The 13,891-nt window shown below is 43.5% G+C and overlaps 1 protein-coding gene and 1 long non-coding RNA gene across 3 annotated transcripts in view; one reads left to right on the forward strand and one right to left on the reverse strand.

The window, feature by feature from the left end:
* The window catches only part of LOC311049721, a 468,691-nt gene that overhangs the window by 320,750 nt on the left and 134,050 nt on the right, over positions 1–13,891 (forward strand). The gene's annotated exons all lie outside the window — the stretch shown is intronic.
* The window catches only part of snta1 (syntrophin, alpha 1), a 71,720-nt gene that overhangs the window by 41,990 nt on the left and 15,839 nt on the right, over positions 1–13,891 (reverse strand). For both annotated transcript variants that reach the window (XR_014601222.1, XM_084063518.1), the window contains exon 2: positions 8,047–8,232. Coding sequence is in view for 1 of the 2 variants with exons in the window: in XM_084063518.1 (XP_083919644.1) it covers positions 8,047–8,232 (186 nt within the window). In the remaining variant the exon portion in view is untranslated. The remainder of the gene's footprint in view (positions 1–8,046; positions 8,233–13,891) is intronic.

The raw sequence follows: 13,891 nt of genomic DNA on the forward strand, positions 1-13,891 counted from the left end.
GTGACCGATTCGGTCAGACCAGCTTTTGTCCAGAATCGAAAATCCCCAAATCACTATGTCTGTCTGTCTCTCTGTGTCCCTTTTATGCCCATGTACGGAGATCTTGTTCTATGATAATGGATACTGCCAGTGTAGCATTGGTCATTGCATGCAGTAACACGCAGTCCCACCAGTCTTTTGAGCAGGGGCACGCACATGCATCGATTAAAAATAACCCTTAAATTCACACCTCAACAAAGTTTACAAAGGCTTCCGACTGCCGGGTGTCACACCAGCGTGAATTAACATAGGAATGAGCCTAGATGCATATCTAATTGCATATCAATTGTCCATTGTGTGACCTGTAGTGTACATGTAGGTGTTAAGCGACGCTGCACGTGACGTCTTTAAAATAGCGTCCCACCAGAGATAGATTCACCAATGCAACACTGGGTACTGCTCTAAATAGTACTGACAACAGGTACAATGGGTACGACAGGTATGAATACCCGGATGGGCATTGATTAATTGAATACACAGGACCATGATGGAAACAAGCCCTCAGGGCTTTTTGTTTTATCCTTTTAGCATTATTGTATAACTGTATAATAATTGTATTCCTCTATACTCTTTGCGAACTGTTAATAAAGTATTCAATCAATCAATAATTGTGTTCCCAACGGGCATCGTTCCCAAGTTCCGGCAGATATCGGCTTAGTTCTTAATAAATTGTAAAAGATAGCCGATCAGCAAGCTCACAACACGCGGCATCGTGACACATTGTGACCTTGTAAATCTGTTATTTTCCCTAGTTTTGTACATATCAGTTAGCTTGTTAGTTGATGCTGAAAACACCAAAACAAACTTGGGCTGAAACACGCACCCCAAATCAAATGTGATGACACATGGCTCAACTATGTACACCTCTTGGTTGACCCGTTTGGGCTACAGTATGTGTGCGTGCCGGCCGGGCAGTTGGCGTTGCAGCACGTTTATGGCAAGAACTTCATGTAAACCAATGATGTGCAAGTATGCACATGCTTGTGGTTCAAGAGGCCTGACATCATCCAGTTGATCTCGCTGACCCGTCAGCTAGGTTCTATCTTTAGCAGCTAAACAGACAGCTATTCATGCAATTTAATCCTATATGACTGTGTATATGACAACTCATTCAGTAGAAATGTCTGGTGAACAAGTCTAACTATTTAAATGTTGTTGTATATTTATTCTTATATTAATCTTGATTTAGTTCTTGACTCTTGCCTGTGTGTCACTTACTGGTGTTGCTGCTCTGACAACCATGTTTCCACACGGGGACCAATAAAAGTTTATCTGAACTTATCTTTATGCCATGAATGATCCAAATGAACAAAAATGTACAACAAAAAGGTTTTGTCAAAAACCCTTTCAAATCATAATAAAATGGCCAAATGCTAACATGCTTTCTGTACTGTTGCTTTGTGTCAAAAGTGATAAAGGACACCTCCAGTGATCGTGCGAGATAAATGTAGAGCGAGGACACCTCGGGTGGGGGTGGGGGGTCATTGTCTGATCAAAGGGCTGTGTAAACACACATAAAAGGCTTTTGTATAAACCCATTGAAGCTTCAGTTGAGCGGTTATGATGTGAAAACTCTCCTGTTAAATGCTTCATGATCATCAACAATGAATACGGTGAGCCCTGACAGAGTCTGAGAGACCAACTTTCTGGTGGTAAACAAATATGTCGGCCCTGATCTAAGTAAAGAGAAACTTTAATAAGGCAGTATTCTGAAGAAAAACATCTGAAAGAATAATTTATCGACCTTGTCGGTGGAATTGCGTTGCTAGGGAACCACTCGGGTCCAAGAAGTTTATTTCCTGCCAGCCACTGACATTCACAAATATATTCGCAACAGGAAACATTAAAACTTGGACATTATTTTAGAATGCTTATTGTTGCCAAGTCTATAGTAATGAAACAGAAGCCTTGGAGAACGGCTTCAATTACAAACACCTTGGGAAAGTTCTGGATAGATGAACGTGTTGCACTTTGTTGTACAGTATGACATATCTGGGACGTGATGGATGTTAGTGACGCAATGATCGCAGCCAAGGACTTTCATCATATAAACTTTTTAAAGAGCAACAAATCTGCCTCCAGATCAGCCAGTCTGTGGAGCAGTTCTGCTTAATACATTATTAAGACCGGGAATGCATCTGTGTCATTTTAAGATTTCTTTGTAGATCTGCTATTTTTGAAAAATCATGATTTTTTTGTTTTTTAACTAAAATCTTTGCTTCTGGGGGGGTCCCTGGAACTAAATATTTTGAGATTGGGGGTCGGCGGCCAAATTCATATAATTTTGAGGGTTCTTGACATGAGAAAGTTTGAGGACCACTGATATTATAGCAACATACGCTTTTTCAAGAAAACGTAGGATTTAGAAGACATTTGTAGAATGGGCCTCATGTCTACATACATACTGTACATACAGTACAGTCTTGCGGTGCGGAGAAAAAAAGTACGGCATTTGGATATCATGTCCATATCGTTGCTGTCGGGAAGAAACATCATAGTCCAAAACTGTTACTTTTCAGGATTCAAAAATAAATAACTGATAAAAAAAAATTGCTGATCTACAAAATCTGATCTCAAAACATTGTGTTTTGAGCTTGTAGAGCTACTCATTTTGCTACTTGTGTGTGCCACTGTAGCATGATGAAGTAGGCATTCATTTGCGAAAAAATACATAAAATGTGGATATTCTGATCCATTCATGAATATAATGCTCTTACTGACACTATGTAAACTGACATTGACACGTTATAGTCGAGGGGGCAGAAGCCATGTGACCAAGGTATCGGTGTTTGGAGTCAAACCCAGGATATTGCGATTCTACACACTTCTACAGCCACCAGCTCCCTGCCACCTGATCCTCACATAGCATTTTTCCCCCGTATTTGCAGGTTCCAATTAAAGCACTGCGGGCTAAATAGCAATTTCGTGTAATTTCAGTAAAAGAGCCATGTTTTGTAGCTTAGTCTCCTCCTGACACCCTCAAATATCAAACTTAGGCATTTATATACACAGTATATGATAAACACAGGGAAACGTCAGTTCAAACACACTTGAACGCATGGACACACAGTCGCGCATGTATCACAATGTAAAAGAAAAGGAATCCCAATTTTAATCCAAATGCTACAAACTTCACGCCAGCCATGACCAACTCACCCAACCTCCACACCGCTCTACTCTGTCTGCTGTTCACAAGTTCCACTCAGGCACACATGGACACACACACACACACACACACACACACACACACACACACACACACACACACACACACACACACACACACACACACACACACACACACACACACACACACACACACACACACACACACACACACACACACGTTTGTATTACTATATTAGTGAGGACATCAACATTTTGGGACGCATTGAAAATGGCAGAAAATCGCCAAAAAAATTGCACATCTACAAGCTCACAGTGACACATTGTGAGGTCGTAGATCAGCTATTTTTCAGTGTGTGGCTAACTAAGTTTAAAAGGGAAAACTCTAAACCTAACCTCTAAATGTCTAATCCTAATCCCAACCTGAATCTTTTTTTTATTATTGTAAGCCTAACTCCCAATGTTTTTTTTTTCTTTTTCCATAAAACAACCATTTTCTCTTGTCAGGAGGACCAGGAAAATTGTCCTCCACAATTTCTGTTTCTCTAATTCTACTATACTTGTGGGGAAGTTTGGTCCTCGCAAGTACACACACACACACACGCACACGCACACGCACACGCACACGCACACACACACACACACCTCTACAAAGCCCTATCCAGCATCCACTCAGCCAGCCTTCAAGCCTCGAGGGGAGAGCCATGAAATTATTCCTGACACGACGGATCACAGCGCAGTGCAGGATGAGCTGTCTGATATCAACACTTTTCTGCCTGACTGTGGACAAGGAAGGCAGGGGGGGGGTTTGCAGTGATTTCCCCTGGCTGTAGCTCCAGGAGGAGCATCTGCTCTGCTGACTGAAGCGCTCCAAGCGACGGCAGCTCGCCGGACACTGGCCATCGACACCGTGTCGCCTCTGTCACACCAGGACGGCTTTGTAGTAGCACGAGCAATGCAATGCAAAAGCACTGGCGGCTATTTTAGTACAAAACTATCGTACAGCTTAGTATAAATTAGGGCTTAAATGGATAGTTCATCCCCAAAATGACTTTCTTTTTATCGATTAGTCACCCCATGAAGGCTTGAATTCATGGATATGTTTTGTTTTTTGTCGCATTCCTAAGCCAATAATTAGATGACCGGCAGCGGTTCTGGTAAGAGACACAAAGAGTTTCCTTTGTGTCTCCTACCGGAACCGCTTGCCTACCGGTCCGCTGGTCATCAAATTATTGGCTTAGGAATGTGACAAAAACAAAATAAATATCCATGAATTCAAGTCTCCATGGGGTGAAAAGAAGTCATGTTTTGGGTGAACTATCCCTTAAAGTGGTTAGGTCAAATCAAAATGTTACATAGTCCTTTATGTGTTGAGTAATGTGTATGCCATGGGGGGCTAAATTGCACCAGGCTCTATGCACAGCAGCCATGTTGGAAATAAACTGGGCCTCTTCCTTACTTCCTTCAAAGGTCTTATCAAGTATACTAAAGTGAGAGTAACACTATGGCCTCTACTTTGTCACAATTTAATTGTTTAAAAGTTATGAAAATATCTGCTGTGTGAAGAAAGAGGTGCCGACTCAGCAAATCCCTCCCACCGCCCCGGAAAATGCAGAGCCAGAATGACGTCACTAATACTTTTTTTTTTAAAGAATCCGCTTGGCAGTACTCATAGGAAAAACAGGTGTTAGCATTGATGTGCTTCCATCACTCTGACAGCCCTTTGGCCCGGCGGAGCGCTCTAAGCTTTGAGACGCGGCTTTCTGCCAGTCGACACCCACCGTCTGTCTGCCGGCCCACTCCACCACTCCAACTCACCGCTGGAGGACTGCTGCTGGAGGTCTTGCTTTTTTTATGTTTTACTATAGTACGTTTGCCATCCTGCATTTTAACTTCGATATTGTACGTTAGGATGTCTTAATGACGCAATTACAACAAGTTGCTAGTTTGATAAGGCATGCATTCTATAAACCATATTGCCCCTTAGCATTAGTCAGCGTAATTAGCATCACTTTTACAGAGTAGACCAGTGGTTCTCAAACTTGTTCATGTCAAGGACCCCCAAATTGACACTAATTAGCCCGCGGACCCCCATTTCAAAAGATATGCCAGGGACCCCCATAAGAGAAGATTTTTTACGGCTCTTGCAGTGATTCTTAACCATTTTAATTTCAAGGACCCCCAGTTTGACATGCATTAGGGCTACAGACCCCCATTTAATGGCATTTCTATCACTTGGACCGCAATTTATATTGTAAAATCTATGTCAATTTAATTGTGTGTACAAATTTACAGTCCCATAAGGGTCCATTTGGTGCCTTATCTATCATTTAGCTGGGGACCCCCTGGAACTCCCTCAAGGACCCCTGGGGGTCCCCGGACCCCACTTTGAGAACCAATGGAGTAGACTACTGTACATACAAAACATAACTTCAATACACTTATCCATGAATAAAAGAAATACACAAGTGAACAGCCCAGTCATTCAATAGGAGTTATAAACTTAAATAGGTGCCTATGTCTGTTAATATAATTATGATTGAAAATGTATATTTATATATTTAGGGGGTACTTATGTACTATGTCATCACTTTTGCAAGGTAAATATGCTGGTGCTTATCCTTCTCAGAATTTTTGAATTTCAAGAACCCCCATAGCCCTGAGAGTCTACCATTTGTACACTCTCAGAGTTACAGACCCATAAGGGGCCATTTGGAACCCCCTCAAGGAACCATGAGGGTACCATGACCACACTTTGTGACCCACTGCTGTAGCAGAATCTTTCCAGTGAGCCAACATGCACAATTATCAGCACCCCGAGTCCCTGACTCTGTTTGAACCAGAATGGAACAGAGCCTTCATTAGTATCATTGGTAACACCACCGCCCCTCCCCTGAGAGTTACAGTAGTACAAGATGTCCAGAGCTCCAGCGGCGCTGTTGGACTCAGATCAGCAAACATAGCTACAGTATTATAGCCTGTGCATGGTGGCCCCCCGTGGGTGGGTGTCTATCCAAACATGACCTTTGATACACGGAACACGCAGATCAATAGAAAAGAGAAGGAAAAAGCAGACAAAAGTTGGCAGCCGAGCTGTAAGTTCAAATGAAAACAAAAAAAAAAGCTTTGAAGACTTAAAAACCAGAGAGTAAAACACAGCCAGTCGACCCTCTGCTCCCAAACGTTTTGCAACAGCCTTGATCTTAACTGTTCTGACAAAATGACCCGCTGGGAAGAGCAGTGGTTCTCAAAGTGGGATCTGTGGGGGTCCCCCAGCAAAATGTGTTAATATAGCATCACGATAATTTTAACCACTTTAACCTTTACTTTGGCTATTCAAAAATAGCTGATCTACAAGCTCATAGCGTGGCACCGAGTGCCACGCTATGAGCTTGTATATCTGCTATTTTTGAAAAATTGTGAAAAATGTGTGCAAATCTTTGAAAATATATATATTTTTAAAGCGAACATCTGTAACTCAAATATTTGCTTCTGGGGGGTCCCTGGAACAAAATATTTGAGATGGGGGTCCGCGTATGCCAAATACATATCATTTTGGGTGGTCCTTGACATGAAAAGGTTTGAGAACCATTGGGCAAGAGACCCAAAAGAGATATTGTACGTCTCGCCGGGCCAGAACTAGTGAAAATAGCCTACAAGCTCACAACGTGTTGCGATGCGTTGTGAGCACGTGCGCACACAAATGATCGCACACATTATCCTAACTACCATTCACACGTTCACATTCTCTCACGTGTGGGAAGCGTGGGAAGCAGACATTTGGCAGATTTCTTATGTAAAGCATGGGAAAAGAGTTTGTCAAACAGTGTGTTGATTCTTTTGGGGGTTTTGTCATGCTCCTTCGGTGCATTTTGTTGAGGGTCATGCACGTTTGGTGCATGACACAAAATAAAATAAAATAAATCAATGAATCAATCAGACAGACAGACAGATACAGATGGAAAGACACCGTAAGGGAGTGAGGGAGTGAGGGAGAACGTTAATGTAAAGTCAAAATTCCATTGTACGATGGTGTTGCTTGACGACAAAATCAGTCCATCCTGCTGACTCCACTGGACAGCAGAGCACACCCTGGGAGTTCTCTGCACGTTTCTGGACAAAAACATGCTGTCCTCCGTGGGTGTCTGTCTGTCTGTCTGTCTGTCTGTCTGTCTGTCTGTCTGTCTGTCTGTCTGTCTGTCTGTCTGTCTGTCTGTCTGTCTGTCTGTCTGTCTGTCTGTTTGACCACACACGAACAGTAGCACACAGTTCAGACATTGTGTGGACGGTATGTGTGCGCACACACGCACGCACACACACACACACACACACACACACACACACACACACACACACTTCAAAATGTTAGACGCCTGGGTTTCTTCCTGCACTTAGGGCTCTTCTACTCTGGAAGTCTGATCAAAGCTCTGATGCAAAATGCATTGACCCTCTGTCTCCCCCCAATAACATGTATCCTAAAGGAGAAATATGCCCACATAATGAGAAAGATTTGGGGTTTCAAAATGCTATTTTCTGATAGAAGGATGCTACTACTGCTACCTTTATTATGCTTCTCACTTATTCTGTTTTTATGTATGTTCTGATCGTGTGTGCATGAGTATGTGTATACACTGTTTATGTACAGTATGCATTTGAAATGATCAGTCTTTCAGTAGTTATTGTTGTGTTGTGTATAGCTGCAATATGTAGATACACTGAATTATGGGCAAGTGTAAATTCTTTCCTTGTTTTTTATCTTATCTTCTTAAAATCAATGTTCTGTGAACTGTGGATAATATGCTTACAGTCATCATAGCTTAGACATAATCAGTATATAGAGAGCATCATTGACAAACCAGAGGGTTAGGGGTAATTTTGTACCTTCGAGAATGACCTCCTTGCCGGTTTTCTTGAGGGCCTGCACAGCCTCGTCGTGTGTGGCCTCCCGTAGGTCGTAGCCGTTGACAGACAGGATGGCGTCTCCGACATACAGGGCCTCGGTCTGGTCCGCTGCCAGGCCCTTAAAGATCTTAGAGATGAGGATTGGCATCTTGTTCTCCTTCCCACCTTGAATAATAAACAAAAGGGAAAAACGTTTTAAAATGTTGAAGGCAAAAAAGTAAAGTGACATCGGGATCGGGACTCAAACCCGCGACGCACCGTCAGGCTACATTGAGCCTAGGTGCCTGGAACGCTACGCCAGCGGCCCGGGCCAAAACAATATTGTACTGTATGTTTATACAATATAACACAACTGGAGTGGCTGGAAGTGGTCTCCCTGCTCTTCTATTAAGGAATGCGTTCTGGAAGTAACACTATAGGTTGACAAGCATCAGGCGTTCCATCTTAGTCCATTGCAGGACGGTGTTGCCAACAAAGAGTTCTGCAGCACTCCTGCTGACGACAGCCAGCTGCTCTCTGCACAGCAGAGCACAACCTGGGAGTTTTCTGCACGTTTCTCGACAGAAATTGGTTCTTAGTGGGGTCCAGGGACCCTCAGGGGTCCTTGAGGGGGTACCAGGGGGTCCCCAGCTAAAATTAGTTACAATTAGTTATTAAATTAGCGTCACAATAAATATAACCACTTTAACCATGTTATACTTTGGCTATTCAAAAATAGCAGATATACAAGCTCATAACATTTTTGCAAATCTTTGAATATATGTATTTTTTAAATCCAACATGTTTAACTCAAATCTTTGCTTCTAGAGGTCACTGTCACAAAATGAGATGGGGGTCCGCAAATATGTATCATTTTGGGGGTCCTTCACATGAAAAAGTTTGAGAACCACTGCCTTAGGGGTCTACTCATTATACATATTAGCGGCCTATTCAAAGCTGAAATTCTTTTGTGTGAATAAACCATTATTTTGTATAGTATGGTCATACAATCCTCCTATAATTCTAGTAACCTCACGGTGGTGGTGGTGGTTGGGTGGTGGTTGGACTCTTGATCAAACTGCGCATGCGTCGTTGCCAGGTTTCGCGAGAGAAACAAGCAGCAAGGTCTATGAAAACGAGGCCAAACCAAACGAACCCTATAACACCAACATTGGCCCTAAAGCACTTACAATACGCGGACATGGCAACACCAGGCTGCAACATAGACCCCGCCCACTCTTTCAGTGCACTCTACGGCCGCTCGGATCTACACAGTACACACCAGACTTTTCAAAGCGAGCGTATGCGTTGTGCGTACCGTTTGTTTAGATTCAATTGATTATCAATGACACCGGCTACACGAGGCGCGCGGATACGTGCATCCCCCATACGCAGACTTTTAAAATAGGACTGGATCTAAAAGTGAGCGTGTGTGCGTCAAAAACTCTGCTGTGTTTCGTGTGTGTGTGTGTGTGTGTGTGTGTGTGTGTGTGTGTGTGTGTGTGTGTGTGTGTGTGTGTGTGTGTGTGTGTGTGTTTGCGACGACGGGGGGGACGGGGGGGAGTAGCATCGTGCCTCCGTGGTGTGTGTGTGTGTGGCTGGGGGGGGAGATGATCGCCCGTGTGTGTTCGCGACAGGCCACGGGCCGCATGGATGTACCGTGGTGTGTGTGTGTGTGTGTGTGTGTGTGTGTGTGTGTGTGTGTGTGTGTGTGTTTGCGACGACGGGGGGGACGGGGGGGAGTAGCATCGTGCCTCCGTGGTGTGTGTGTGTGTGGCTGGGGGGGAGATGATCGCCCGTGTGTGTTCGCGACAGGCCACGGGCCGCATGGATGTACCGTGGTGTGTGTGTGTGTGTGTGTGTGTGTGTGTGTGTGTGTGTGTGTGTGTGTGTGTGTGTGTGTTTGTTTTTGTGCGCGCTCGCGACGGCCGACGGCTCCGCCTTTTATATGCGCGGGTGTGTTCTGTGCCTCCACGACGGGATGTGCATCCGTTTGTGTGTACACACGACTGACTACACCAGTGGTTCTCAAACTTTTGCATGTCAAGGACCCCCACATTGACACTTATTAGCCCGCGGACCCCCATTTGAAAAGATAAGCCAGGGACCCCAATAAGAGAAGGTTTATACGGCTTTCTAGCAGTGATTCTCAACCATTTTAATGTCAAGTACCCCCAGTTTGACATGTATTAGGCTACGGACCCCCATTTAATGGCATTTATACCTGGGGCCCGAATTTATATTATAAAATCAATGTTAATTTAACTCTGAGAGTGTGCAAATGGAACCAAATGGACACGTTAGGGTCCATTTGGTTCCATTTGTACACTCTCAGAGTTACAGAACCATAAGGGTGCATTTGGTTCCTATCCATCATTTAGCTGGGGACCCCCTGGAACTGCCTCAAGTACCCCTGGGGGTCCCCGTACCCCACTTTCAGAACCAATGGACTACACAGTACAAACTCACTTTCGATCCCTGATAAACTCTCTGTTCTCAGCGCATAAGCCAAACTGCACACTTTAGGCGCTCATATTCCCCAACGGGTATGGTCTAGTATACTGTAACTAACACAACGGCAGTGGTTGGAGGTGGTCACCCTGCTCGTCTATTGAGAAAGGCGTTCCATCTTAACTCAGTATAGACTCAGTTGGCCCTCATGCCAGAGACCCAGGTTCAAATCCGTTATCGGTAGGGCATAAAATGCCCAGCTCCACACAGGCGACATGCTACCCTGGCATGGCCATTACAGCCCTCTACTAGTACTGCTGCAATGGGAACGGAAAACGCACCACCCACCACCACCAACCCCAGCTTTCGCCCAAATGTCACTCATCTATGCACGACGAAAATAAAAACGCACCACCACCCACTACCACCAGCCCCATAACATAATCCTATGCTGCTGTGCCATCCTTGCCATTTCTAACAACTGATCTTTCTTCTTTTCTGGCTCGAGCACACGGCATCCATGCACCCACGGACGCTGGGAACATTGTCTTCCAGGCCAGCTGCGTCCACAAAACATCCATCTCCATGCAGAGGGTCCTGGCTCCTCCACTGCCCAGATAAGATTCTCCCCTCCCCTTCAAATCTTTGAATATATATATATTTTTAAAAAGCGAACATTTGTAAAATATTTCGTTCCAAGGACCTCCAGAAGTAAAGATTTGAGTTAAAAATGTTGTTTAAAAAAATATATGTATTCAAAGATTTGCACAAATGTAGCAGATCTACAAGGTCATATGAGCTTGTATATCCTCAAATCTAAGATGACACAGATGTGCTCCCGGATTGAATGGTTTAAGTCAACAATATAGACATATCATATCAAGGTTTTACCTGTTTTTTACAGTATATAGTACACACAATCCTGTTAATGTATCAGTTTGTAACTCCAAAGGTGTACAAATGAAACCAAATGGAAACCAGTTGGATTAAAAGGAACCTATTTTCGACCTTGTCTTCATAGAATGTGTCCTCACTAATGCTCATTATATAAGACGTCTACTCGCTCTGTGTCTCAGAGGTGGGCTGTGGACAGTACGGAAATGTGCCCACCAATGACATCATCATTGGTGGGGGGATTCCAAGCTTATGGAAATTACAGCATGGAAATTCTCTTACTGGAAAGTTAGCAGGCTGAAATAGAAGCCACTGTTGTTTGCCCTGCCCAATACAGGACACAGCCTTTTAGTTGTGCATGGAGCGGTTTGAACCCAATCAACCCATTAAGACCTGGAACGCATCTGTGTCACTTTACATTTCTTTGGCTATTCAAAAATAGCAGATATACAAGCTCATAGCGCGGCACCGAGTGCCGCGCTATGAGCTTGTAGATCTGCTATTTTTGAAAAATCTTGAACATTTTTATTTTATTTTTTCAAAAAACTGTTAGGAATTAGATTTTTTTTAAGAATCGCCTCAGGTCTTAATGGGTTAAACAGAGCCAAACAAGAACTTTTTTTCTGATTAATCCAACTATGAATTTGAGGCAGTGGATTGATTCAAATTCTCTCATTCTATTGTAAGGAGAACATGGGAAAATCAGACAGCACAACACCAGTGTGTGATGTGTGTGTGCCAAGAGCTCGCTCTATCTGCACTTTCTAATTCCTCAGCCTACATAAAATGACAAAAGAACAACAGGAGTTAGGTTAAATATTGTCTAAGTTCCCCTTTAAGTTGTAGAACTAGTTGTAGAACAACTAAATCCAATAACAGACCTCCTTGAGAATTTAGAATAGAGGTATACTGTAGTACAGTACACTACTATACAAGTTTGCGCCTATAAACAGTTACTATACAATACAGTTACACACATTAAAAAAAAGATTACTGGCTGTAACTCCCTATGCAAACGCAGCAGAGTCATTCACGACTTTTATTCACTCGCTGAGTGTGGAAGACAACTCCAGCCGCCAAAAGTACAGTTAAAAGGAGCACACGAGGACAGCACCGGACAGTTATTACCCTCTCAAAGTAACTACTGCAGTTTCTTATCGCGCTCTCTCTCTCTCTCTCTCTCTCTCTCTCTCTCTCTCTCTCTCTCTCTGCCCCCCCCCCCCCCCCCCCGCCCAAACCCCCATCTCTCTCTCTGTCTCTCTCTCAATACTCTTTTAACCCATTAAGACCGGGAACGCATCTGTCATTTTAGATTTTAACCACTATAACCATTATCTTATACTTTGGCTATTCAAAAACAGCAGATATACAAGCTCATAGGGCGGCACAGAAATTCATGAAAATGTGTGTAAATCTTCGAATAACATATTTCTTAAAGCGAACATTTGTAACTCAAATCTTTGCTTCTGGGAATTCTACAAATGTACAAAACATATATGTACAAAATGATATATGTATTTGGCTGCCGACCTGCATCTCAGAATATGTTGTTCAGGGACACCCCAGAAGCAAAGATTTGAGTAAAAAAAAAATCCCTTAAGATATATATTCAAAGATTTGCACAAATTTTCACGATTTTTCAAAAATAGCAGATCTACAAGCTCATAGCGCGGCACTCGGTGCCGCGCTATGAGCTTGTATATCTGCTATTTTTGAATAGCCAAAGACATCTTAAAATTACACAGATGCGTTCCCGGTCTTGATGAGTTAATGAAGGTCAGCTCCTATGCTGATGGATCTGCACATCTTCCTGAGGGCGTCCATTCTCCATGACAAATGTTGTCAATAATGTCAAACTGTAGTTGGTCTCTGGCCTTCAGGACGCTGAGGAACGACCCCAAAGAGGATTAAATCAGAATTAATTCAGAATATATCTTTTCACAGGTCGGCTCTCAGCGGTGATCGTGGGACCCCAGGGCATTTAATTCATGTAACCCCCCCACATCCCATATACTGGATGGAGCCAGGTACCCTCATTGGATTAAAAACAAATGGGGGAAATGCAAAGAAGAAAGAAAGAAAGAAAGAAAGAAAGAGAAAGAGAAGGAAAGAAACCTGCCACACTGAGCTAAGCTGCAGTTCCTCTCCTATGAATCTCAATCAAAGCACCCCTCGAGGTCTGTCTGTCTGTCTGTCTGTTCTTAACTTATACTCAGTTGGTGTCGCGCGCAGAAAATAGCTGATCTACAAGCTCACAACGCCCCGAAACACGACGGGCTGCGAGCTTGTAAATTGGCTGTTTTGGGGTGCACAACGCCGTCTTACGACAAAGTGTACTATAAATCCGACTGCTTAATCCTCTCTGTGGAAGATTGCCTGTGCTCCCTTTCAGTACAGTATTATGATCTACAAGGTTTTATGACTAGTAATGTCTGTCTGGCCTGGAAGCAAGTGCTTTACTTGCACACTGTACAGAGAGCCACAGCCATCCACACTGTTT

Source organism: Gymnoscopelus microlampas (genome assembly GCF_963454915.1).
Source record: "Gymnoscopelus microlampas genome assembly, chromosome: 7".
Classification (NCBI taxonomy): Eukaryota; Metazoa; Chordata; class Actinopteri; order Myctophiformes; family Myctophidae; genus Gymnoscopelus; species Gymnoscopelus microlampas.